This window comes from Entelurus aequoreus, linkage group LG05 (genome assembly GCF_033978785.1).
Source record: "Entelurus aequoreus isolate RoL-2023_Sb linkage group LG05, RoL_Eaeq_v1.1, whole genome shotgun sequence".
Lineage (NCBI taxonomy): Eukaryota > Metazoa > Chordata > Actinopteri > Syngnathiformes > Syngnathidae > Entelurus > Entelurus aequoreus.
Window position 1 is genome coordinate 16,128,147 of NC_084735.1, and position 27,423 is coordinate 16,155,569.

At 35.0% G+C, this 27,423-nt stretch overlaps 2 protein-coding genes across 3 annotated transcripts in view; both read right to left on the reverse strand.

Moving 5' to 3' along the window:
* The window catches only part of LOC133650228 (engulfment and cell motility protein 1), a 156,053-nt gene extending 140,657 nt beyond the window's left edge, over positions 1-15,396 (reverse strand). The window contains exon 1 of the mRNA XM_062047231.1: positions 15,261-15,396. The gene's annotated coding sequence lies outside the window, so the exon portion shown is untranslated. The remainder of the gene's footprint in view (positions 1-15,260) is intronic.
* Positions 15,330-27,407, reverse strand: LOC133650230 (uncharacterized). 2 transcript variants are annotated; one of them, XM_062047234.1, is made up of 10 exons: positions 27,155-27,407; positions 26,957-27,037; positions 26,808-26,875; positions 26,404-26,461; positions 26,202-26,262; positions 26,063-26,113; positions 25,767-25,811; positions 25,634-25,698; positions 23,752-23,889; positions 15,330-15,444 (listed from the first exon to the last, which is right to left on the reverse strand). In XM_062047234.1, the coding sequence occupies exons 3-9, from the start codon at positions 26,854-26,856 to the stop codon at positions 23,763-23,765; spliced, it is 456 nt and encodes a 151-aa protein (XP_061903218.1). In that variant the 5' UTR covers positions 26,857-26,875; positions 26,957-27,037; positions 27,155-27,407; the 3' UTR covers positions 15,330-15,444; positions 23,752-23,762. The 2 variants fall into 2 exon arrangements, with proteins under 2 accessions (XP_061903218.1, XP_061903217.1); XM_062047233.1 differs by having other exon boundaries at positions 26,957-27,407.
* Between the last annotated feature and the right edge of the window lie 16 nt (positions 27,408-27,423).

Below are 27,423 nucleotides of genomic sequence, written 5' to 3' on the forward strand. Positions count from 1 at the left end.
CATACATATATACATACATATATACATACATACATACATACATATGTACATACATATGTACATACGTACATACATACATATGTACATACATATGTACATACGTACATACATACATATGTACATACATATGTACATACATACATATGTACATACATATGTACATACGTACATACATACATATGTACATACATATGTTCATACGTACATACATACATATGTACATACATATGTACATACGTACATACATACATATGTACATACATATGTACATACGTACATACATACATATGTACATACATATGTACATACTTACATACATACATATGTACATACATATGTACATACATACATACATACACATACATACATATGTACATACATATGTACATACATACATACATACATATGTACATACATACATACATATGTACATACATACATACATATGTACATACATATGTACATACATACACTGTCCATACATATATATACATACATATATACATACATACGTACATACATACATACGTACATACATACATACATACATATGTACAAACATACATATGTACAAACATATATATACATACATACATACATATGTACATACATAATACATATATACATACATAATACATATATACATACATATATACATACATACATATACATACATATATACATACATACATACATATGTACATACAAACATACATATATATACATACACATATACATACATACATATATACATGCATACAGTTTTTCTCAACATTTTTGTTTTGCTTTTTTCCCGTGGCACCGACAAAAATTAAAGGATGTCCGCCCCCCCCGCCGCTGTTCTGCCACAAGTAGATTACAGTTCTGTGTGGAACACTGAAGGCAACCCAAAAGAGGATTTAAAATGACAGCGTCTGACCTTTAATGGCACAGTTTTGATTAAATTGCATTACTTTCAACTTTTGTCAAACAAAGACATTTTGGGCATTTGAGTCGGTGTATTTTTGAGCAGTAGATGTGTAGCAAAGAGCATCCATGCGAAAGCCACACCACTAAAGAAGCCGGGTCACATGACGCGTATGGATTAGAGCACGCTGACATAAAGGACGTTCCGTCCAACCTTGGCTGACTCCTCCCCCTCACCTTTGCCTCCACTCTTGGCGGCTAATGGAAAACGCCGCCGCTGACGAGGCGTGGGCTGGCGCCCTGACAGAATGAGTCTGCGTGCTTCACCCCGGCCTGCATTTGACATAAATACCAATATGATTATTTTTTTTCATGGAAATGGCGGAGCTGGAGGGTAACAATTAAAAGGGTGTAATAACGCTGAGGGGCCATTTAAACGCCGGCACACCAGCCAAACCCCAAGCCCAACAAATGCCACCAGTAACGCTGTCACTTCTGGTGTGTCGGTCACGTATTTTGGGGTTTAAAGTTGTGTTGCGGCTTCATCATCGTGTTGTGTCGTTTTGCTTTTGCGGTCGTGCTGTAGCTGAAAGTTATATTTGCAAGTCAAAGCACACAAGAGCTGCTGTTCGCCACAACTCTTGTTTGGACTCAGAATAAAATATTAAGTGTTCTTCAGTGTTTCCCATAAACTGCCAAGATACCTGTGGCGGTGGGGGCGTGGTTATGGGCGTGGCTATGGGCGTGGTCATCATGACATCAGAGTAATTTGCATAATTTACTACAACAATATAATTTTCTCTAAAAAGGCTCAAAAAATGTATACTTACTAATTAATAATAACAGTTTTGTTTTAAACGTCCATCCATCCATCCATTTTACAATATATTTACAACACTTTATGTACATATTTATATACAGATTTGAACAATAAGTTATTCACTGAAATATATTTATTACTTGTGGTTCGTACAAAAAATATATCTTATAAAATATAAAAGCTAAAATGTCTCTTAAAGCTCTGCCCCTTTAATTAGTGCATACTAAATAATTTAACTTTAGCCTACTACTACAACCATATTATTTACCAGCAACATAAAGTGAAACAGAGGCAGAGGTGTCCTGCCACAGTCTGTAACAAATAAACAGAAAACAGTAGTGGTCAAATACAAATAAGGCAACAAGAGAAGTATCCTACACTTCTCTTTTGTAAAGTAAATCTGAACAGCCTATATGGGCATCTACATCAACTATATGATTTACCTGAGAAGCTGGACAGGACAAAAAAAATAAATAAAATAAAATTATTTTTTATTTGTGGCGGACGTAATTCTTTCGTGGCGGGCCGCCACAAATAAATGAATGTGTGGGAAACACTGTTCTTTTTTTAATCCATAGTCATGTTTAAAGCAGCTAGTATTTGTGTCTTCTCGTGACCTCCTTGCTTTTATCTTATGTCCGCTAGTAAAGACTTTGATTTGTCGGCTCACAGAGCTGTTTTGGCCAGTTCCTTGTCTGTTTGGAAGAAGCAGCTACGCTCCTTTCTGGGCGAGAGGGGCCGTTTTTGCTCTACATAAACTGACTCTTTGTTTGGATTTAGACCCCGCTTGCTGATGCCGCGTTGTAAGGGCTGGTCTCCTAAAGTTTTAGTAAAACTTGGCCAAGTACTATTTTGTCTCGGTGGTCCTTTTTTACTCAACATATATGTCATCCAAAAGAACTTGGGATCGACCAGTGGGTTTTATTCCCTGAGAGGAGATACTGCTCGCGCACAACACACAAACTATAGCGCACGCACAACAGCAGCACCTCTTAAAGGCACACACACACACGCTACTACACTAGGTTGTCTTGTGAAGTTTGCATTTGTTGTGACCTTTCTCGGCCACCGTAGTTATCCGGCTTTTTGGTTTTGATGACGCCACAGACAAAAAAATAAATCCAATGTTTTCCTTCTTCCAGTATCGATAAAATCCATCGATTCCCTTTTAAAACAATATTGATCGATGCCTATCGCTTAGAGATTGATATACTTTAAATTTAGGACTATGAATTGATAAATCCATCAATAGTTTTCATTAAAACACCAGCAGAGACACTTAAATGGTGTTATTGTTTGTGTTATGGCGCCATCTTATGGACAGGTTTGCTCACTGGGTGAGTGGCTGCAAGTGTTTCCTGCCGCTTGAAACTTTGAACCGGAAGCAGAAGTGCCGTTCCTATTTTAGCCGTCCATAGCGTTGCTACTCGTACGGGTTCTTCATTCGTCACTCCGGGCGACGTTTGTAAGTTTTACAATATAACTAAAACAATTCTTACTTACCAAACCGTCCCATGTGTGACGTCTGTAGGGGGGGTTTGTACGTGCTATCGTAAAGTAATCAAGCTAGCGTTGTTAGCATTAGCTAATATGCTAACACGTTTACGATTGTGTTAGTATTATGAACTTACAATGGCATTCTTTTTGTGTTAGTTTTTTTTTACTTTTTCAAAAAAAAATTGAATCAGACCATATTTTCGGTATATTAGATCAGTGGTCCCCAACCTTTTTGTAGCTGCGGACCGGTCAACGCTTGAAAATTTGTCCCACGGACCGGGGGGGGGGGGGTTATGTTTTTTTCATAAAGAAATACAGTCATGTGTGCTTACGGACTGTATCCCTGCAGACTGTATTGATCTATATTGATATATAATCCATATATTGTGTTTTTTAATTTTAATTTTTTTTATTTTTTATTTTTATTTTTTTTTAATTTCTTGTGCGGCCCGGTACCGGTCCGCCGACCAATTGGTACCGGTGGTTGGGGACCACTGTATTAGATGCAATCTAATATACCGAAACTATGGTCTGATTACAACAAATATTTAGTAAATGGTTATTTACATACCTTAATTGTTTCCAAACGGTGTCTGTAACACGGCAATAAAACGGCGGATCAAACAAAACAGAAGTCACTCAAAAAGGTTCATTATGTCTTCTTATTCATATACTTTTGCAAATATTTTCGGTATATTAGATGGAATCTAATATACCAAAAATATGGTCTGATTACAATAAAATAAAAAGTATATGAATAAGAAGACATAATGAACCTTTTTGAGTGACTTCTGTTTTGTTTGATCAGCCGTTTTACTGCCGTGTTGCAGACACCGCTTGGAAACAATTAAGGTATGTAAATAAACACTTACAAAATACTTCTGTGTAAATAACTTAAATCACAACTTGTATATCCATGGCTAATATACGGAAAAATATTTGTTTTCTTTTAAAATTGAGTGGGTGCGACTTATACAACGGTGCGCTCTATCATCCTGAAAATAGGGTATTTGCATTATGGCTGTCAGTGGAACAAAAATCCATAAATGATCCGCGCTGTTTTATAAGCCTCAGGGTGCAGAGCGTAGGGAAAAAAGTAGCGGCCGCATGTAAAAATTCCAAGTGTGTAAATCCACCAAACGTCACTGTGGAGTTACTGAGTCTGTTAGACCGATTGGAGAGCTAGCTTCCGCAGCTAGCGGGGCCATGACCATGACTTCTGTTTTGTTTGATCAGCCGTTTTACAGACACCGCTTGGAAACAATTATGGTACGTAAATAAACACATACAAAATAATTCTGTGTAAATAACTCAATTCACAACTTATATATTTAATGGCCAATATACAGGAAAATATTTTTTTATTTTAAAATTGAGTGAGTGCGGCTTATATAACGGTGCGCTCTATCGTCCTGAAAATAGGGTATTCGCATTACGGCTGTCAGTGGGGAAAAAAATCCATAAATTAGCCGCGCCGTTTTATAAGCTGCAGGCTACAAAGCGTAGGAAAATAAAAGTAGCGGCTGCTTGCAAAAATTCCAAGTGTGTATGTTTAAGGGTGTTATGGGGGGGCCTTGTGTATGGGGGCTGCGGAATCTGTGCTACTACACACCTCTGATGGTTGTGCCACAGAAAAGAGCAGAAAAGTGTAACAACACAGTTGGCGTGTTGAAGAAGTGCGAGACCTCCTCAGCTCAAGTAGGCGTCAAGAGTTCTCAGCTGAGTGACGTTCAATATCCCAAACACGCCTCCTTCCTTCCTTCCTTGCCCACAATGCCACAGCTGGAATGCAGCGAGACGTATCCCTTTCTGGGGTCACACCGGTCCCCCACCCCCCCCCACCCCACGATGACGTCGCAGCGTCGCTCTCTGAAGTGTTTTCCCATCATGCATCAGCGCCATTATCGCCGGTCATTACCAGACGACACGCGCGACCCCACTTTTTGGCTAATGCGGGTTTTTTGGGGGTTTTTTCCCCGTCACCACGGTTGTCAACCGCTTTTTTGGCTTCCCGCCACGCTGCTAATTAACTGACAACGCTGTACTTTCAGACGCCGGCGAGAGCTGGTCGTCGGCGAGGTTGCCGCTTGAAAGTGAGCTTGGAGGAGGACGGGGGGTGGGGGGGGGGGGTGGGGGGGTAATGAGTTCATTAAGATGGACAGATAGCAGGCCGGGTTTGAATGGAGGAGAAAACTGTTGACATAGCAGCAGTTTCCCTCTGGAACCACAACACAGCGCAGAAGCCGACCGAGGGAAAAATAAATGGAAGCAAGAAAAATAATATTGCGGGTCTGGGCGATACGGCAGAAAACTGATATCGGTGCTTTATATGTGTCGGTATCGATAATTATTGATATTTTTTATGATTTTTTACACCAAGTACCACCTCAAAAAATAGTAAGCCAGGGTTCCCCAAACTACGGCCCGCAGGAAGTCCCAAGTTAAAAAAAAAAATTGTTTTATTTATTTTTTATTATATTTTTTTTTTTTAATCTGTCCTTTCTAATCCATTTTCTACTGCTTGTTACTCTCTGTGTCTCCTAGCCGCCCAGGCAAATCATATTGGGATTTTTTTTTTTTTTTTCCTGTTGTCTTGTCCCGGCAAATTCTTTAAAAAAAATTGAATAACTCACACAAAAGTCAAGGCACTTTCAAGGAAAGAAAACAAAAGCAAGTACAGATAGAGAATTAAATATAATAAATAATAACAAAGATATAAATTTTAAGGCAAATCATATTGTCTAAAAATGCATTTTCCCGTGCCACCATAATGACACGCATTACGACACAGTCGCGTAGTAGGCCTAAGTATTCATAAAAAAAAAAAATTTTGGCCACACACTTTTGCACAGCATTCACTTATATGACACAATCCAAACAACCTTCCCTAGTCATGGTGAAAAAAAGACAATCTCTGATTGCTACATGTCTGCTGCCATCTTGTAGACAATGTGGGTCAAACAGATTGATGTCCTTTGAATATACTTTGTGACAATTGCATAGCATTCACTTATATGACACAATCCAAACAACCTTCCCTAGTTATGGTGAAAAAAAGACAATCTCTGATTGCTACATGTCTGCTGCCATCTTGTAGACAATGTGGGTCAAACAGATTGATGTCCTTTGAATATACTTTGTGACAATTGCAAAACATTCACTTATATGACACAATCCAAACAACCTTCCCTAGTCACGGTGAAAAAAAAGGCTGTCTCTGATTGCTACATGTCTGCTGCCGTTTTGTGGACAATGTGGGTCAACCAGATCGATGAGCTTTGAATATACTGTACTTTGCGACAATTTCACAGCATTCACTTATATGACACAATCCAAACAACCTTCCCTAGTCATGGTGCAAAAAAAAAGGCAGTCTCTGATTGCTACATGTCTGCTGCCATATTGTGGACAATGTGTATCAACCAGATCGATGACCTTTGAACATACTTTGTGGCCATAGCACAGCATTCACTTGTATGACACAATCCAAACAACCTTCCCTAGTCATGGTGCAAAAAAAAGGCAGTCTCGGATTGCTACATGCCCGCTGCCATCTTGTAGACAATGTGTATCAACCAGATCGATGAACTTTGAATATACTTTGTGACAATTGCATAGCATTCACTTATATGACACAATGCAAACAACCTTCCCTAGTCATGGTGGGGGGAAAAAAAGACAATCTCTGATTGCTACATGTCTGCTGCCATCTTGTAGACAATGTGGGTCAACCAGATCGATGAACTTTGAATATACTTTGTGACAATTGCATAGCATTCACTTATATGACACAATCCAAACAACCTTCCCTAGTTATGGTGAAAAAAAGAATCTCTGATTGCTACATGTCTGCTGCCATCTTGTAGACAATGTGGGTCAACTAGATCGATGACCTTTGAATATACTTTGACAATTGCACAGCATTTACTTATATGACACAATCCAAACAACCTTCCCTAGTCATGGTGGGGGAAAAAAAGACAATCTCTGATTGCTACATGTCTGCTGCCATCTTGTAGACAATGTGGGTCAACCAGATCGATGACCTTTGAATATACTTTGTGACAATAGCACAGCATTCACTTATATGACACAATCCAAACAACCTTCCCTAATCATGGTGCAAAATGTTTTTTTTTTAAAATGCAACCAACATAAAAGTCAACACACAAGGTCAAACATAACACAACCCGCTCACTGAAAATTGCGGACATTATGAAAAACGTCCAAACACCATAAAAAAACTTCAAAAATAAATCCATTACAAAGCATGATGGGAAAAATGTAACACTCTCTCCACACTCATCCACGTTTAGCTGCCTGATATTTCTGATTCATGACAAAACTTAATGAAAACAAGGCAGGAGTTGAACGTTCACATAATCTTAATGTACAATTATATTAATTATATATATATATATATATATATATATTATATAAACAAGTTTGGACAGCCCTGCAGTACACAGTGGCTTTTGGTCCACCATTGTTGTCGTGGTTACGACGTACCGACGCATGTTTTCCATTTTCACGGTGAAAAAAACCCCTTTCAACAATCTTTTTAAAGGCTGTAATCAAACGTTAAAAAAGGTGATCAAAAAGGTGACATCGCCAACTAGTGGGCCGGCGTGCATATTGCACTTTAAGAGGCCGCTGCAGTGCAAATGCAAATATATACTTTAATACTGACTTGTTTTTATACGGCTGAATATCACGTTTCCGTCAGTTCTGCCGTACGTGACCCCGCTCATGGGATGCCGACTGCTCTCCGCGCCCGCCGGAGCGCTGCGGGCATAGAGCGCCGCGCCGCGCAAACGCGGGAGCCGCTCAGCTTGACGCCGTACCCTGCATCTCTTATGTGGCAAACAGCCCCTGGCGCCAAAGCGTGCAAAGGGGAACATGTTGTTACCGTGACGATCAGCCGCATGCTGATGTGGTCTCCCAGGAAGCGCTGAAGGACAGCTTTCCAACACCAAGACACATTCCACTTGATGTGCTGATTAAAAAAACAACGGTGCATGTTCCAGGATAGCATAAGGTCAGGGTCAGTGGCTGTGGGGTCACATGTTGCTTTGGCCTGCACTTGACCGCCTCAACACGATTTGATATCAGCAACAACAACAAAAACAAGTATCAGGTGATATCGGCTTGTATGTAAAATGTTCGATACAAGCAGTCCACACTTCTCCAATGAGCACACAATTTCTTCTATTTTACCAAAGTCATTTGCTAGGCTATAGGCTACTAGGGGCGAGCAGCTACACAACAGCTAAGCACACGATAGCACACAAGCTAGACATACGTAATCATCATTGAACAATGTAAAACTGCACATTTGTCAATATTAAATCGTTATAGTTGCATATTACTTACACGTACAAAGTCTCCAAGGCAGTATTAGAAAGTATCCAGTAACAAATGTGTCCGCATCATTCAACGTTGCCAAAAAAACTAAACAAATTACCACTCCACTTCAATTTAAAGACAGCATAATGTTAGTTTTTACTACCTACCCTTGTTGTAAAAGTTGACCAAACCTTTTATAACTTTTCTAACAATCAGCACTCCGCTTCAACTTAAAAACAGCGTAAGTCCATTCCAGACTTTTAATAACAAAAAAAAATAGTTTTTTTCATACCTACTATTGTTCTCTTTTTGACTAATTTCACTTTTCTAACAAAACAATACAAGCATGCATGATTCCTGCTGATATGGTATCAGATTAGAACTGGTATCTGCAAATACTCAAAGCTTTAATACTGTATCTTGATGAACATTGATACTAAAAATGTCATTTTCATGTAGACCGATACTGTTTTGGACGCGGACGTGTCAACATGCGTACATTTGTGTTTAGCCTTTGCAAAAAAAATAGCAACAGGAAGTGCAAAAGCTGACTGGTTATTGAGCCTTTAGGCTACTAGGAGAGAGCAGCTACACAACAGCTAAGCACACGATAGCACACAAGCTAGACATACGTAATCATCATTGAACAATGTAAAACTGCACATTTGTCAATATTAACAAATCGTTATAGTTGCATATTACTTACACGTACAAAGTCTCCAAGGCAGTATTAGAAAGTATCCAGTAACAAACGTGTCCGCATCATTCAGCTTTGCCAAAAAAACTAAACAAATTACCACTCCACTTCAATTTCAAGACAGCATAATGTTAGTGTTTTTACTACCTACCCTTGTTGTAAACGTTAACCAAACCTTTTGTAACTTTTGCCAGAATACAATCAGCACTCCGCTTCACCTTAAAGACAGCATAAGTCCATTCTAGATGGTTAATAACAAAAAAAATTGTGTTTTTCATACCTACTATTGTTCTCTTTTTGACTAATTTCACTTGATTAAACCGTTTCTATCAAAACAATACAAGTATGCATGATTCCTGCTGATATGGTATCAGATTAGTACTGGTATCTGCAAATACTCAAAGCTTTAATACGGTATCTTGATGAACATTGATACTAAAAATGTCATTTTCCTGTGGACGCGGACGTGTCAACATGCGTACATTTGTTTAGCCGTTGCAAAAAAAAAAGCAACAGGAAGTGCAAAAGCTGACTCGTTATTGAGCCTTTTCCGGCCTACAGGCTACTAGGAGAGAGCAGCTACACAACAGCTAAGCACACGATAGCACACAAGCTAGACATACGTAATCATCATTGAGCAATGTAAAACTGCACATTTGTCAATATTAAATCATTATAGTTGCATATTACTTACACGTACAAAGTCTCCAAGGCAGTATTAGAAAGTATCCAGTAACAAATGTGTCCGCATCATTCAACGTTGCCAAAAAAACTAAACAAATTACCACTCCACTTCAATTTAAAGACAGCATAATGTTAGTTTTTACTACCTACCCTTGTTGTAAAAGTTGACCAAACCTTTTATAACTTTTATAACAATCAGCACTCCGCTTCAACTTAAAAACAGCGTAAGTCCATTCCAGACTTTTAATAACAAAAAAAAAATAGTTTTTTTCATACCTACTATTGTTCTCTTTTTGACTAATTTCACTTTTCTAACAAAACAATACAAGCATGCGAGATTCCTGCTGATATGGTATCAGATTAGAACCGGTATCTGCAAATACTCAAAGCTTTAATACTGTATCTTGATGAACATTGATACTAAAAATGCCATTTTCATGTAGACCGATACTGTTTTGGACGCGGACGTGTCAACATGCGTACATTTGTGTTTAGCCTTTGCAAAAAAAATAGCAACAGGAAGTGCAAAAGCTGACTCGTTATTGAGCCTTTAGGCTACTAGGAGAGAGCAGCTACACAACAGCTAAGCACACGATAGCACACAAGCTAGACATACATAATCATCATTGAACAATGTAAAACTGCACATTTGTCAATATTAACAAATCGTTATAGTTGCATATTACTTACACGTACAAAGTCTCCAAGGCAGTATTAGAAAGTATCCAGTAACAAACGTGTCCGCATCATTCAGCTTTGCCAAAAAAACTAAACAAATTACCACTCCACTTCAATTTAAAGACAGCATAATGTTAGTGTTTTTACTACCTACCCTTGTTGTAAACGTTGACCAAACCTTTTCTAACTTTTGCCAGAATACAATCAGCACTCCGCTTCACCTTAAAGACAGCATAAGTCCATTCTAGATGGTTAATAACAAAAAAAATTGTGTTTTTCATACCTACTATTGTTCTCTTTTTGACTAATTTCACTTGATTAAACCGTTTCTATCAAAACAATACAAGTATGCATGATTCCTGCTGATATGGTATCAGATTAGTACTGGTATCTGCAAATACTCAAAGCTTTAATACGGTATCTTGATGAACATTGATACTAAAAATGTCATTTTCATGTGGACGCGGACGTGTCAACATGCGTACATTTGTTGTTTAGCCGTTGCAAAAAAAAAGCAACAGGAAGTGCAAAAGCTGACTCGTTATTGAGCCTTTTCCGGCCTACAGGCTACTAGGAGAGAGCAGCTACACAACAGCTAAGCACACGATAGCACACAAGCTAGACATGCGTAATCATCATTGAACAATGTAAAACTGCACATTTGTCAATATTAACAAATCGTTATAGTTGCATATTACTTACACGTACAAAGTCTCCAAGGCAGTATTAGAAAGTATCCAGTAACAAACGTGTCCGCATCATTCAGCTTTGCCAAAAAAACTAAACAAATTACCACTCCACTTCAATTTAAAGACAGCATAATGTTAGTGTTTTTACTACCTACCCTTGTTGTAAAAGTTGACCAAACCTTTTCTAACTTTTGCCAGAATACAATCAGCACTCCGCTTCACCTTAAAGACAGCATAAGTCCATTCTAGATGGTTAATAACAAAAAAAAATGTGTTTTTCATACCTACTATTGTTCTCTTTTTGACTAATTTCACTTTTCTATCAAAACAATACAAGTATGCATGATTCCTGCTGATATGGTATCAGATTAGTACTGGTATCTGCAAATACTCAAAGTTTTAATACTGTATCTTGATGAACATTGATACTAAAAATTAAATTTTCATGTAGACCGATACGGTTTTGGACGCGGACGTGTCAACATGCGTACATTTGTGTTTAGCCTTTGCAAAAAAAAAAGCAACAGGAAGTGCAAAAGCTGACTCGTTATTGAGCCTTTAGGCTACTAGGAGAGAGCAGCTACACAACAGCTAAGCACACGATAGCACACAAGTTAGACATACGTAATCATCATTGAACAATGTAAGACATCACATTTGTCAATATTAACAAATATTTATCGTTGCATATTGCTTACACGTACAAAGTCTCCAAGGCAGTATTAGAAAGTATCCAGTAACAAACGTGTCCGCATAAAAAAAGAAAACATTTGTCTGCATTTAAAGAAACGGCGCATGTTCCAGGAAATTCTTGACTTTCTGACTTTGGTCGGTTAGCAAAAGGTCAGGGTCAGTGGCCGTAGGGTCACGTGTTGCTTTGGCCTGCACTTGACTGCCTAAACATGATTTGATATCAGCAACAACAACAAAAAACAAGTATCGGGTGATATCGGCTCGCATGTCAAATGTGCGATACAAGCAGTCCTACTTGTGGACAGCCACTTCAACAAGCACACAATTTCTTCTATTTTACTAAAGTCATTTGCTAGGCCTATAGGCTACTAGGAGCGAGCAGCTACACAACAGCTAAGCACACGATAGCACACAAGCTAGACATACGTAATCATCATTGAACAATGTAAAACAGCACATTTGTCAATATCAACAAATCGTTATAGTTGCATATTACTTACACATACAAAATCTCCAAAGCAGTAACAGAAAGTATCCAGTAACAAACGTGTCCGCATAAAAAAAGAAAACATTTGTCTGCATGTTCCAGGAAATTCTTAACTTTGGTTGGTTAGCATAAGGTCAGGGTCAGTGGCTGTGGGGTCACATGTTGCTTTGGCCTGCACTTGACCGCCTAAACACGATTTGATATCAGCAACGACAACAAAAAACAAGTATCGGGTGATATCGGCTCGCATGTCAAATGTGCGATACAAGCAGTCCTACTTGTGGACAGCCACTTCAACAAGCACACAATTTCTTCTATTTTACTAAAGTCATTTGCTGGGCCTATAGGCTACTAGGAGCGAGCAGCTACACAACAGCTAAGCACACGATAGCACACAAGCTAGACATACGTAATCATCATTGAACAATGTAAAACAGCACATTTGTCAATATCAACAAATCATTATAGTTGCATATTACTTACACGTACAAATTCTCCAAGGCAGTATTAGAAAGTATCCAGTAACAAATGTGTCCGCATTAAAAAAAGAAAACATTTGTCTGCATGTTGCAGGAAATTCTTGACTTTGGTCGGGTGGCATAAGGTCAGGGTCAGTGGCTGTGGGGTCACATGTTGCTTTGGCCTGCACTTGACCGCCTAAACACGATTTGATATCAGCAACGACAACAAAAAACAAGTATCGGGTGATATCGGCTCGCATGTCAAATGTGCGATACAAGCAGTCCTACTTGTGGACAGCCACTTCAACAAGCACACAATTTCTTCTATTTTACTAAAGTCATTTGCTAGGCCTATAGGCTACTAGGAGCGAGCAGCTACACAACAGCTAAGCACACGATAGCACACAAGCTAGACATACGTAATCATCATTGAACAATATAAAACAGCACATTTGTCAATATCAACAAATCGTTATAGTTGCATATTACTTACACATACAAAATCTCCAAAGCAGTAATAGAAAGTATCCAGTAACAAACGTGTCCGCATAAAAAAATAAAACATTTGTCTGCATGTTCCAGGAAATTCTTAACTTTGGTTGGTTAGCATAAGGTCAGGGTCAGTGGCTATGGGGTCACATGTTGCTTTGGCCTGCACTTGACCGTCTAAACACGATTTGATATCAGCAACGACAACAAAAAACAAGTATCGGGTGATATCGGCTCGCATGTCAAATGTGCGATACAAGCAGTCCTACTTGTGGACAGCCACTTCAACAAGCACACAATTTCTTCTATTTTACTAAAGTCATTTGCTAGGCCTATAGGCTACTAGGAGCGAGCAGCTACACAACAGCTAAGCACACGATAGCACACAAGCTAGACATACGTAATCATCATTGAACAATGTAAAACAGCACATTTGTCAATATCAACAAATCGTTATAGTTGCATATTACTTACACATACAAAATCTCCAAAGCAGTAATAGAAAGTATCCAGTAACACACGTGTCCGCATAAAAAAAGAAAACATATGTCTGCATGTTCCAGGAAATTCTTAACTTTGGTTGGTTAGCATAAGGTCAGGGTCAGTGGCTGTGGGGTCACATGTTGCTTTGGCCTGCACTTGACCGTCTAAACACGATTTGATATCAGCAACGACAACAAAAAACAAGTATCAGGTGATATCGGCTCGCATGTCAAATGTGCGATACAAGCAGTCCTACTTGTGGACAGCCACTTCAACAAGCACACAATTTCTTCTATTTTACTAAAGTCATTTGCTAGGCCTATAGGCTACTAGGAGCGAGCAGCTACACAACAGCTAAGCACACGATAGCACACATGCTAGACATACGTAATCATCATTGAACAATGTAAAACAGCACATTTGTCAATATCAACAAATCGTTATAGTTGCATATTACTTACACATACAAAATCTCCAAAGCAGTAATAGAAAGTACCCAGTAACAAACGTGTCCGCATAAAAAGAGAAAACATTTGTCTGCATGTTCCAGGAAATTCTTAACTTTGGTTGGTTAGCATAAGGTCAGGGTCAGTGGCTGTGGGGTCACATGTTGCTTTGGCCTGCACTTGACCGCCTAAACACGATTTGATATCAGCAACGACAACAAAAAACAAGTATCGGGTGATATCGGCTCGCATGTCAAATGTGCGATACAGGCAGCAACGACAACAAACACAGAGAAAATGCGACACTTTGCTTAAATATTGTGATTTTGTTGTTGTTGTGTTTAATTAGTCCCAGCTGGGAGGAGGTGGATTGTCCCCTTAAGACACCTGTGTGTGTGTGTGTGTGTGTGTGTGTGTGTGTGTGTGTGTGTGTGTGTGTGTGTGTGTGTGTGTGTGTGTGTGTGTGTGTGTGTGTGTGTGTAGGAACTAGGAATGTGTCTTCTTTCTAACTTTTAGTGCCGCTATTTCACAGAAATACACATCCAATAAAAACACACATGTCATTCGCACAGAGGCAGGCGTCCACACACACACACACACACACACACTGCAGCAAAAACACACAACTCGCACATTGGCGTGGACGTGGACGTGCACACGCCATTAAAACGTGTCTGCTTCGGTAAAAAAATGTTTTTAAAAAGTCACAATGACACACCGATAGATGAGAAAAACACACAAAGCGCGGGGGGAAAGGACAAAATCCGCAAAGACACACACACACACACACACATTGATACACACACAAACCGCGAATGACAAAACGTCGCGCGACGTTTGTCGGCGGGTTTAAGATGAAAAAACGTCAAAATGCGTGTCCGTACCTGCTGCTGCGTGGACTCTTCTCCAACTGACGGAGTTTGTGTGTCGCCCAACGTGTGTGTGTGTGTGTGTCTCTCTCTCTCTTTCTCTCTCTCTCTGTGTGTGTGTTGATCATGCTGATGTTGCCACTTCCTGGTTTCCACCGCCCCCTGCCGGCCGCCGCCGTCATGACACCTGAGCGCAGCCCTGACAAGCACAACAACAAGGCGGGAAAACACACCGACATTACACGCTAGACGACGTCCACTGCGTGAGAAAATGTGTGTATTTTTAAACGATAGCATGTTGACTTCATGGAAAACACGGAAATGTGTTTTTGTTGCGTGTGAAATCACAAAAAGTCAAACGTACAGGCGACGTTTTGAACCATCCATAGTCATTGAACGCTCCTTGCGTGTATTGTGGAGGTGCATTTCTGTCTTTATTTTTTTATTTTTTGACACTTTTGATGTAAAAAAAAATGAAGTTAAAAAAATTTAAACGCAAGAAAATTCAGCTACATAAATTCAGTGCCAAAAAAGCTTTTGTAATAAAGACACAAATTCCATCCATCCATCCATTTTCTACCAAGACGCAAATTAATTGCCATTAACTTTTTTAATTCATCCATCCATCTATTTTTTTTAAATTCAGAGACGCAATTTAACTTCCGTTAAGTTGTGTATCTATTACTAACGGTTTTTTTTTTAATTCAGAGATCATTAAAATGTTTTCATAATAAAGACGCAAATTCCATCCATCCATCCATTTTCTACCAAGACGCAAATTAATTTCCATTAATTTGTATACTTTTTACAAACTTTTTTTTTTCATTCAGAGAAAACTTTTGTACTAAAGACGCAAATTAACTTCCTTTAAGTCGTGTATTTATTACTAACGTTTTTTTTAAATTCAGAGACCATAAAATGTTTTCATAATAAAGACGCAAATTCCATCCATTTTCTACCAAGACGCAAATTAATTTCCAATAATTTGTATGCTTTTTTTGAACGTTTATTTTTTTTCATTCAGAGACACAAATTAACTTCCATTAAGTTGTGTATCTATTACTAACAGGGTTTTTTTTAATTCAGAGACCATAAAATGTTTTCATAATAAAGACGCAAATTTACTTCTACTAATTTGGGTATTTATTACAAAAGTTTTTTAAATTCAGTGCCAAGAAAAGCTTTTGTAATAAAGACACAAATTCCATCCATCCATCCATTTTCTACCAAGACGCAAATTAATTGCCATTAACTTTTTTAATTCATCCATCCATCTATTTGTTTTAATTCAGAGACGCAAATTAACTTCCGTTAAGTTGTGTATCTATTACTAACGTTTTTTTTCATTCAGAGATCATTGAAATGTTTTCATAATAAAGACGCAAATTTACTTCTATTGATATGTGTATTTATTACGAAAGTTTTTTAAATTCAGTGCCAAAAAAAGCTTTCGTAATAAAGACGCAAATTCCATCCATCCATCCATTTCTTACCAAGACGCAAATTAATTTCCATTAATTTGTATACTTTTTACGAACTTTTTTTTTTCATTCAGAGACACAAATTAACTTCCGTTAAGTTGTGTATCTATTACTAACGTGTTTTTTTAATTCAGAGACCATAAAATGTTTTCATAATAAAGACGCAAGTTCCATACATTTTCTACCAAGACGCAAATTAATTTCCAATAATTTGTATTCTTTTTTGAACGTTTATTTTTTTTCATTCGGAGACACAAATTAACTTCCATTAAGTTGTGTATCTATTACTAACGGGGTTTTTTTAAATTCAGAGACCATAAAATGTTTTCATAATAAAGACGCAAATTTACTTCTATTAATTTGGGTATTTATTACAAAAGTTTTTTAAATTCAGTGCCAAGAAAAGCTTTTGTAATAAAGACACAAATTCCATCCATCCATCCATTTTCTACCAAGACGCAAATTAATTGCCATTAACTTTTTTAATTCATCCATCCATCTATTTGTTTTAATTCAGAGACGCAAATTAACTTCCGTTAAGTTGTGTATCTATTACTAACGTTTTTTTTAATTCAGAGATCATTGAAATGTTTTCATAATAAAGACGCAAATTTACTTCTATTGATTTGTGTATTTATTACGAAAGTTTTTTAAATTCAGTGCCAAAAAAAGCTTTCGTAATAAAAACGCAAATTCCATCCATCCATCCATTTCCTACCAAGACGCAAATTAATTTCCATTAATTTGTATACTTTTTACGAACTTTTTTTTTTCATTCAGAGACACAAATTAACTTCCGTTAAGTTGTGTATCTATTACTAACGTGTTTTTTTTAATTCAGAGACCATAAAATGTTTTCATAATAAAGACGCAAATTCCATCCATTTTCTACCAAGACGCAAATTAATTTCCAATAATTTGTATGCTTTTTACGAACGTTTTTTTTTTTTTAATTCAGAGACACAAATTAACTTCCATTAAGTTGTGTATCTATCACTAACGGGGTTTTTTTTAATTCAGAGACCATAAAATGTTTTCATAATAAAGACGCAAATTTACTTATATTAATTTGGGTATTTATTACGAAAGTTTTTTAAATTCAGTGCCAAGAAAAGCTTTCGTAATAAAAACGCAAATTTCATCCATCCATTTTCTACCAAGACGCAAATTAATTTTCATTAGTGTATTTTTACAAAGGTTTTTTTTATTCCATCCATCCATTTGTTTTTAATTCAGAGACCAAAAAAACTTTTGTACTAAAGAAGCAAATTAACTTCCTTTAAGTCGTGTATTTATTACGAACGTTTTTTTAAATTCAGAGATCATAAAAAATTTTCATAATAAAGACACAAATTTACTTCTATTAATATGTGTGTTTATTACAAAAGTTTTTAAATTTAGGAGACCAAAAAAGGTTTTCGAAATAAAGACACAAATTAACTTCCATTCATTCATTTGTGTATTTATTACAAAAGTTCTTAAAATTCAGTGCCAAAAAAGCTTTTGTAATTAAAAAGCAAAAAAACTTCCATTATTATGTGTATTTATTTAAAAAGTTTCTAAATTCAAAGAACAAAAAAAAGTTTCCATAATAAAGACGCAAATTAACTTCTATTAATTTGTGTATTTATTACGAACGTTTTTTTAATTCAGTGCCAAAAAAGCTTTTGTAATAAAAACACAAAATAACCTCCTTTAATATGTGTATTTATTACAAAAGTTTTAAAATGTAGAGACCAAAAGAGGTTTTTGAAATAAAGACACAAATTAACTTCCATTCATTTGTGTATTTATTACAAAAGTTTTAAAAATGTTGTGCCAAAAAAACTTTTTGTAATTAATAAGCAAAATAACTACCATTATTATGTGTATTTATTAAAACGTTTTTAAATTCAAAGCCCAAAAAAAGTTTCCATAATGGAGACACAAATTTACTTCTATTAATTTGTGTATTTATTACGAAAGTTTTTTAAATTCAGTGCCAAAAAAGCTTTTGTAATAAAAACACAAAATAACTTCCATTAATATGTGTATTTATTACAAAAGTTTTTAAATTTAGAGACCAAAAGAGGTTTTTGAAATAAAGACGCAAATTAACTTCCATTCATTTGTGTATTTATAACAAAAGTTTTTTTAAATTCTGTGCCAAAAAAGCTTTTGCAATAAAAAATGTAAATAACTTCCATCAATATGTGTGTTTATTACAAAAGTTTTAAAATGTAGAGACCAAAAAAGGTTTTCGAAATAAAGACACAAATTAACTTCCATTCATTTGTGTATTTATTACAAAAATTTTAAAAATGTTGTGCCAAAAAAGCAAAATAACTTCCATTATTATGTGTATTTATTAAAACAGTTTTTAAATTCAAAGACCAAAAAAAGTTTCCATAATAAAGACGCAAATTTACCTTTATTAATTTGTGTATTTATTACGAACGTTTTTTAAATTCAGTGCCAAAAAAGCTTTTGTAATAAAAACACAAAATAACTTCCATTATTATGTGTATTTATTACAAAAAAAATTAAATTTAGAGACCAAAAGAGGTTTTTTAAATAAAGACGCAAATTAACTTCCATTCATTTGTGTATTTATTACAAAAGTTTTTTAAAATTCTGTGCCAAAAATTTTTTTGCAATAAAAAATAAAAATAAATTCCATTAATATGTGTATTTATTACAAAAGTTTTAAAATGTAGAGACCAAAAAAGGTTTTCGAAATAAAGACACAAATTAACTTCCATTCATTTGTGTATTTATTACAAAAATTAAAAAAAATTTGTGCCAAAAAAGCAATATAACTTCCATTATTATGTGTATTTATTAAAAAAGTTTTTAAATTCAAAGACCAAAAAAAGTTTCCATAATAAAGACGCAAATTTACTTCTATTTATTATGAAAGTTTTTTTAATTCAGTGCCAAAAAAGCTTTGTAATAAAAACACAAAATAACTTCCATTAATATGTATAATTATTACAAAAGTTTTTAAATTTAGAGACCAAAAGAGGTTTTTGAAATAAAGACGCGAATTAACTTCCATTCATTTGTGTATTTATTACAAAAGTTTTTTTAAATTCTGTGCCAAAAAAGCTTTTGCAATAAAAAATAAAAACAACTTCCATTAATATGTGTATTTATTACAAAAGTTTTAAAATGTAGAGACCAAAAAAGGTTTTCAATATAAAGACACAAATTAACTTCCATTCATTTGTGTATTTATTACAAAAATTTTAAAAATGTTGTGCCAAAAAAGCAAAATAACTTCCATTATTATGTGTATTTATTAAAAAAGTTTTTAAATTCAAAGACCAAAAAAAGTTTCCATAATAAAGACGCAAATTTACTTCTATTAATTTGTGTATTTATTACGAACGTTTTTTAAATTCAGTGCCAAAAAAGCTTTTGTAATAAAAACACAAAATAACTTCCATTAATATGTGTATTTATTACAAAAGTTTTTAAATTTAGAGACCAAAAGAGGTTTTTGAAATAAAGACACAAATTAACTTCCATTCATTTGTGTATTTATTACAAAAGTTTTTTTTAATTCTGTGCCAAAAAAGCTTTTGCAATAAAAAATAAAAATAACTCACATTAATATGTGTATTTATTACAAAAGTTTTAAAATGTAGAGACCAAAAAAGGTTTTCGAAATAAAGACACAAATTAACTTCCATTCATTTGTGTATTTATTACAAAAATTTTAAAAATGTTGTGCCAAAAAACAAAATAACTTCCATTATTATGTGTATTTATTAAAAAAGTTTTTAAACTCAAAGACCAAAAAAAGTTTCCATAATAAAAACGCAAATTTACTTCTATTAATTTGTGTATTTATTACGAAAGTTTTTTAAATTCAGTGCCAAAAAAGCTTTTGTAATAAAAACACAAAATAACTTCCATTAATATGTGTATTTATTACAAAAGTTTTAAAATTTAGAGACCAAAAGAGGTTTTTGAAATAAAGACGCAAATTAACTTCCATTCATTTGTGTATTTATTACAAAAGTTTTTTAAAATTCTGTGCCAAAAAAGCTTTTGCAATAAAAAATAAAAATAACTTCCATTAATATGTGTATTTATTACAAAAGTTTTAAAATGTAGACCAAAAAAGGTTTTCAATATAAAGACACAAATTAACTTCCAGTCATTTGTGTATTTATTACAAAAATTTTAAAAAATGTTGTGCCAAAAAACAAAATAACTTCCATTATTATGTGTATTTATTAAAAAAAGTTTTTAAATTCAAAGACCAAAAAAAGTTTCCATAATAAAGACGCAAATTTACTTCTATTAATTTGTGTATTTATTACGAACGTTTTTTAAAATTCAGTGCCAAAAAAGCTTTTGTAATAAAAACACAAAATAACTTCCATTAATATGTGTAATTATTACAAAAGTTTTTAAATTTAGAGACCAAAAGAGGTTTTTTAAATAAAGACGCAAATTAACTTCCATTCATTTGTGTATTTACTACAAAAGTTTTTTTAAATTCTGTGCCAAAAAAGCTTTTGCAATAAAAAATAAAAATAACTTCCATTAATATGTGTATTTATTACAAAGGTTTTAAAATGTAGAGACCAAAAAAGGTTTTCGAAATAAAGACACAAATTAACTTCCATTCATTTGTGTATTTATTACAAAAATTTTAAAAAATTTGTGCCAAAAAAGCAAAATAACTTCCATTATTATGTGTATTTATTAAAAAAGTTTTTAAATTCAAATACCAAAAAAAGTTTCCATAATAAAGACGCAAATTTACTTCTATTAATTTGTGTATTTATTACGAACGTTTTTTAAATTCAGTGCCAAAAAAGCTTTTGTAATAAAAACACAAAATAACTTCCATTAATATGTGTATTTATTACAAAAGTTTTTAAATTTAGAGACCAAAAGAGGTTTTTGAAATAAAGACGCAAATTAACTTCCATTCATTTGTGTATTTATTAAAAAAGTTTTTTTTGATTCTGTGCCAAAAAAATTTTTGCAATAAAAAATAAAAATAACTTCCTTTAATATGTGTATTTATTACAAAAGTTTTAAAATGTAGAGACCAAAAAAGGTTTTCGAAATAAAGACGCAAATTAACTTCCATTCATTTGTGTATTTATTACAAACGTTTTTAACATTTTGTGCCAAAATAGCTTTTGTAATTAAAAAGCAAAATAACCTCCATTATTATGTGTATTTATTAAAAAAAGTTTTTAAATTCAAAGACCAAAAAAATTTTCCATAATAAAGACGCACATTTACTTCTATTAATTTGTGTATTTATTACGAACGTTTTTTAAATTGAGTGCCAAAAAAGCTTTTGTAATAAAAACACAAAATAACTTCCATTATTTGTGTATTTATTAAAAAAAGTTTCATGATTCAAGTGTCATGATTATTAGGTTTATGTGAATACAATTTGCAAAAATGCTAGCATAAAACGTTAGCCTACTTTTATAGAAAAAGTTAACATACTCATGATTATTATGTTACTTGGAGCTTTTATAGTGGTCAACAATGTTACTTGGAGCTTTTATAGTGGTCAACCATGTTACTTGGAGCTTTTATAGTGGTCAACCATGTTACTTGGAGCTTTTATAGTGGTCAACAATGTTACTTGGAGCTTTTATAGTGGTCAATAATGTTTTTTGGAGCTTTTATAGTGGTCAACAATGTTACTTAGAGCTTTTATAGTGGTCAACCATGTTACTTGGAGCTTTTATAGTGGTCAACAATGTTACTTGGAGCTTTTATAGTGGTCAACAATGTTACTTGGAGCTTTTATAGTGGTCAATAATGTTACTTGGAGCTTTTATAGTGGTCAACAATGTTACTTGGAGCTTTTATAGTGGTCAACAATGTTACTTGGAGCTTTTATAGTGGTCAACCATGTTACTTGGAGCTTTTATAGTGGTCAACAATGTTACTTGGAGCTTTTATAGTGGTCAACCATGTTACTTGGAGCTTTTATAGTGGTCAATAATGTTTTTTGGAGCTTTTATAGTGGTCAACAATGTTACTTGGAGCTTTTATAGTGGTCAACAATGTTACTTGGAGCTTTTATAGTGGTCAACAATGTTACTTGGAGCTTTTATAGTGGTCAACCATGTTACTTGGAGCTTTTATAGTGGTCCACAATGTTACTTGGAGCTTTTATAGTGGTCAACAATGTTACTTGGAGCTTTTATAGTGGTCAACCATGTTACTTGGAGCTTTTATAGTGGTCAAAAATGTTTTTTGGAGCTTTTATAGTGGTCAACAATGTTACTTGGAGCTTTTATAGTGGTCAACCATGTTACTTGGAGCTTTTATAGTGGTCAACCATGTTACTTGGAGCTTTTATAGTGGTCAACAATGTTACTTGGAGCTTTTATAGTGGTCAACCATGTTACTTGGAGCCTGAATGTAAAGCTTAGGAAGTACTGCTGCTCACATGACATACACCACCCTCACTATGTTTCACACAGGGATCTGTCACGCCAATTTTCTTCCCATTACAAAAACTTTCCTAGCACCCATTTACTTCCGGGGTCATTTCCGCTTACGTCATTTCCTCTTACGTCTTTGACAGCGATCGATAGCACTTTGTTTGACTCTTTTTTTAATAATACAGCGTTAACAAAACGTCTATTAATCGGACAAGTATTAATCTGACAAATTAATTTGAGGATATTCCTGACTGCACATTTGACTCGTGGACATATGCGGAAATGAATAACAGTTAATTCATTATCAATCAACATTATCAAACTTTATTAACACTAAATTTATTGCATTGCGCGAGCTGCACCTAAAGAATGAGGAACACAGATAAAGGACAAAGCGTCAATTATAATCACAAGTGGTGGTCACCTCAGAAGTAGACATGTTATAGTGAAAAGCTCTTAAACCACATCAAGGTACAAACCAATAAAGGTTATTAGATTATTATTTTTGAACCAGTTATTTTTCCCCCAGCTTACATATTTCTTCAATCATTTTTTTAATGGAGCAACATAGGTATGATACAATTTATTCACTTTTGTGTCATGGCATACCAGTACTGTATTCAGTTCATCTTTGATGACGCAGTCGATGGCCTGGACTGAGTTCTGGATACCCTAAAGACTGGCTGAAGAATGCCCTGCAATAGGCCGCTCGCCTTGTCTGTCCAATAACAGAACCTCTGGCCATGCCTTTGGGGAAATTGAAGAAAAGCTCTTCAGATTACAGTTACTAATCCATCCATCCATCCATTTTCTACCGCTTGTCCCTTTTTGGGGTCGCGGGGGGTCGCTGTAGCCCAGGGGTCACCAACGCGGTGCCCGCGGGCACCAGGTAGCCCGTAAGGACCAGATGAGTAGCCCGCTGGCCTGTTCTAAAAATAGCTCAAATAGCAGCCCTTACCAGTGAGCTGCCTCTATTTTTAAAATTGCATTTATTTACTAGCAAGCTGGTCTCGCTTTGCCCGACATTTTTAATTCTAAGAGAGACAAAACTCAAATAGAATTTGAAAATCCAAGAAAATATTTTAAAGACTTGGTCTTCACTTGTTTAAATTCATACATTTTTTTTACTTTGCTTCTTATAACTTTCAGAAAGACAATTTTAGAGAAAAAATACAACCTTAAAAATGATTTTAGGATTTTTAAACACGTATACCTTTTTACCTTTTAAATTCCTTCCTCTTCTTTCCTGACAATTTAAATCAATGTTCAAGTAAATGTATTTTTTTTTATTGTAAAGAATAATAAATACATTTTAATTTAATTCTTCATTTTAGCTTCTGTTTTTTCGACGAAGAATATTTGTGAAATATTTCTTCAAACTTATTATGATTAAAATATTAATAATACTAACCTTTAACAGTTAATTTTACTCATTTTCATTAATTACTAGTTTCTATGTAACTGTTTTTATATTGTTTTACTTTCTTTTTTATTCAAGAAAATGTTTTTAATTTATTTATCTTATTTTATTTGATTCATTTTTTTAAAAAGTACCTTATCTTCACCATACCTGGTTGTCCAAATTAGGCATAATAATGTGTTAATTCCACGACTGTATATATCGGTTGATATCGGTATCGGTAATTAAAGAGTTGGACAATATCGGCATATCGGATATCGGCAAAAAGCCATTATCAGACATCCCTAATTTTAATTTAATTCTTCATTTTAGCTTCTGTTTTTTCGACGAAGAATATTTGTGAAATATTTCTTCAAACTTATTATGATTAAATTTCAAAAAAAATTATTCTGGCAAATCTAGAAAATCTGTAGAATCAAATGTAAATCTTATTTCAAAATCTTTTGAATTTCTTTTAAAATTTTTGTTCTGGAAAATCTAGAAGAAATAATGATTTGTCTTTGTTAGAAATATAGCTTGGTCCAATTTGTTATATATTCTAACAACCTATTTAAAACATGTCATCAAAATTCTAAAATTAATCTTAATCAGGAAAAATTACTAACGATGTTCCATAAATTATTTTTTAATTTTTTTCAAAAAGATTCGAATTAGCTAGTTTTTCTCTTCTTTTTTTCGGTTGAATTTTGAATTTTAAAGAGTCGAAATTGAAGATAAACTATGTTTCAAAATTGAATTGTCTTTTTTTTTCGTGTTTTCTCCTCTTTTAAACCGTTCAATTAAGTGTAAATATCATTAATTATTAATAATAACATAGAGTTAAAGGTAAATTGAGCAAGTTGGCTATTTCGGGCAATTTATTTAAGTGTGTATCAAACTGGTAGCCCTTCGCATTAATCAGTACCCAGGAAGTAGCCCTTGGTTTCAAAAAGGTTGGTGACCCCTGCTGTAGCCTATCTCAGCTGCATTCGGGCGGAAGGCAGGGTACACCCTGGACAAGTCGCCACCTCATCGCAGGCAGTTACTAATCATGATAAACAATACATCAGATATTTCAAGAAGTTGTCCTACCCTTCAATGCCAAAGTGCTCCATTAGAAGGACACACCACCAACGCCGGATTGACTGCATGTCCAGCTAGAGCAGATATAACAATGAGTTCATTATTTTGACCTCTCAAATCTTTTAAATATCTAAATACTTACCACACTGTAGTGAAAAGTAGTGTCCGTACAGAGCCGGAGGGAGTACTAAAAATAGAAAATAGTCATTTTTCTGAGCACATGTAATAATTGTGTAATGAAAAAAATATTTCTCTACTTTGTAATAATCTACTAAATTGATGAAAAGAGCCGTCAACATCAATACTGGAAATGTGATAAACAGGAATATCTCTGGAAGCAATAATTGCAACCAAATATTTTTGTAATTTGATGCTGTATTTCACATCATTGTGGGGGAAGTTTAACCTACTCTTCTTCTTTAAAAATGCTCAACTTACCATGAGCATGAAAACACCACAGTCATTCCCCGAGGTCTGGCGTGGGATCTCCTGGTAATACACATTAGCACCATGAAAATGTATACAGCCTTTTGGGTTTACTACAAGAAATGGATATTTTATAGAGTAAACCTATTACCTGCATGTCTTTTCCAGTGAGCTCACTCCAGCTTCCTGGGACGATGTGCTGTGCAATGCTCCTGCAGTAAAAAAAAGCCAAATGTGAATAAAATAAAATGCAATAAGCCACTTGGCATATTTAAACATGAAGACAAATTGTAAATAAACAAGTGAAAATTCTATTAGAACACTGCCAAAGCATGAACAAAATCACGTTTCACCAGTACTGGTCCATGACTCTGTGGTTGGGGACCCCTGTTGCACACCACTGGAACATGGCTGGAATGGGAACATAGCCGAAAGAAGAACATGTCTAAAACATGAGCATAGCGGGGAAGGTAAAGATGACTAGAACAGAACCATAGCCAAAACCAGAACATGGCTGGAACACAAAAAGTGGCCAAAATGGAACTGTGGCCAGGATTATTATAAAGGGACCTAAAGATGGCTCTGTACACCTCATCACCAAAACCAGATGGCCAAAGGGCAAACTGAGAGTCCAGCAAGAGAATTTCTCTTTTTGCCGGCCTCAACACCTACAATGGTCAATGCAGAAAGAGGCATAAATAATGTCATTGCACAAGAATGATAAGATATCTCCAGTATTTTTCTTTTCAACACTTACACAGAGAAGGTAATGTTGGGCTTGCTCCACGCTGGGAAGAGGAGTGCATCCTTTAGATGTGCATCCCTCTGTAGTAAACATTTATGAATAATTTAGAAAGAAATTTCAGATTAGTGTAGCTATTATCATTCAAATTCCATTGTACTCACTGGAAGGCTTGACATTGGATCGACGTCTTTGTGCTTCCACGTTGGTACAATGTACATGTTGGCAATGAAGACATCTTTGCCCTGGAACGGTTTTGAATCCAAAAACATGAGGATATGTGAGGTTTTATATTAACCATTGAATCAGATTTTTTAATGACCAAAAAGCAGCCTCTGTTGTGCAGCTCTAAGAAATCCTACATGTCTCTGAGCAGCTTCCTGAAGCATTTCCAATCTGTCATCACATTACAGATGTATCAAAGTTATACATATCCATGGAATAAACAGTCAAGTGAAACAAACATAACAGTTACAGTACTGACCGTGGAGTCCATGTCTCTGGACAACCCCAGAGACCAAAACTCTTCTCGGATTAAACACAGCCCTCCCTCTTTAACGATCAGCTCCATAGCTGGACGATCGCAGGCCAAAACATACTCGAGCTGTTCATGACTTGAAGATAACCTTGG

Coding starts and splice junctions, on each gene's coding strand:
- LOC133650230 (XM_062047234.1), bottom strand. CDS start 26,856: ATGCACTCCTCTTCCCAGCGTGGAGCAAGCCCAACATTACCTTCTCTG. Junction 26,462..26,807: donor CCCAACATTACCTTCTCTGT/GTAAGTGTTGAA, acceptor TTCCCATTCCAG/CCATGTTCCAGTGGTGTGCA. Junction 25,812..26,062: donor GTGGTGTTTTCATGCTCATG/GTAAGTTGAGCA, acceptor TTCTATTTTTAG/TACTCCCTCCGGCTCTGTAC.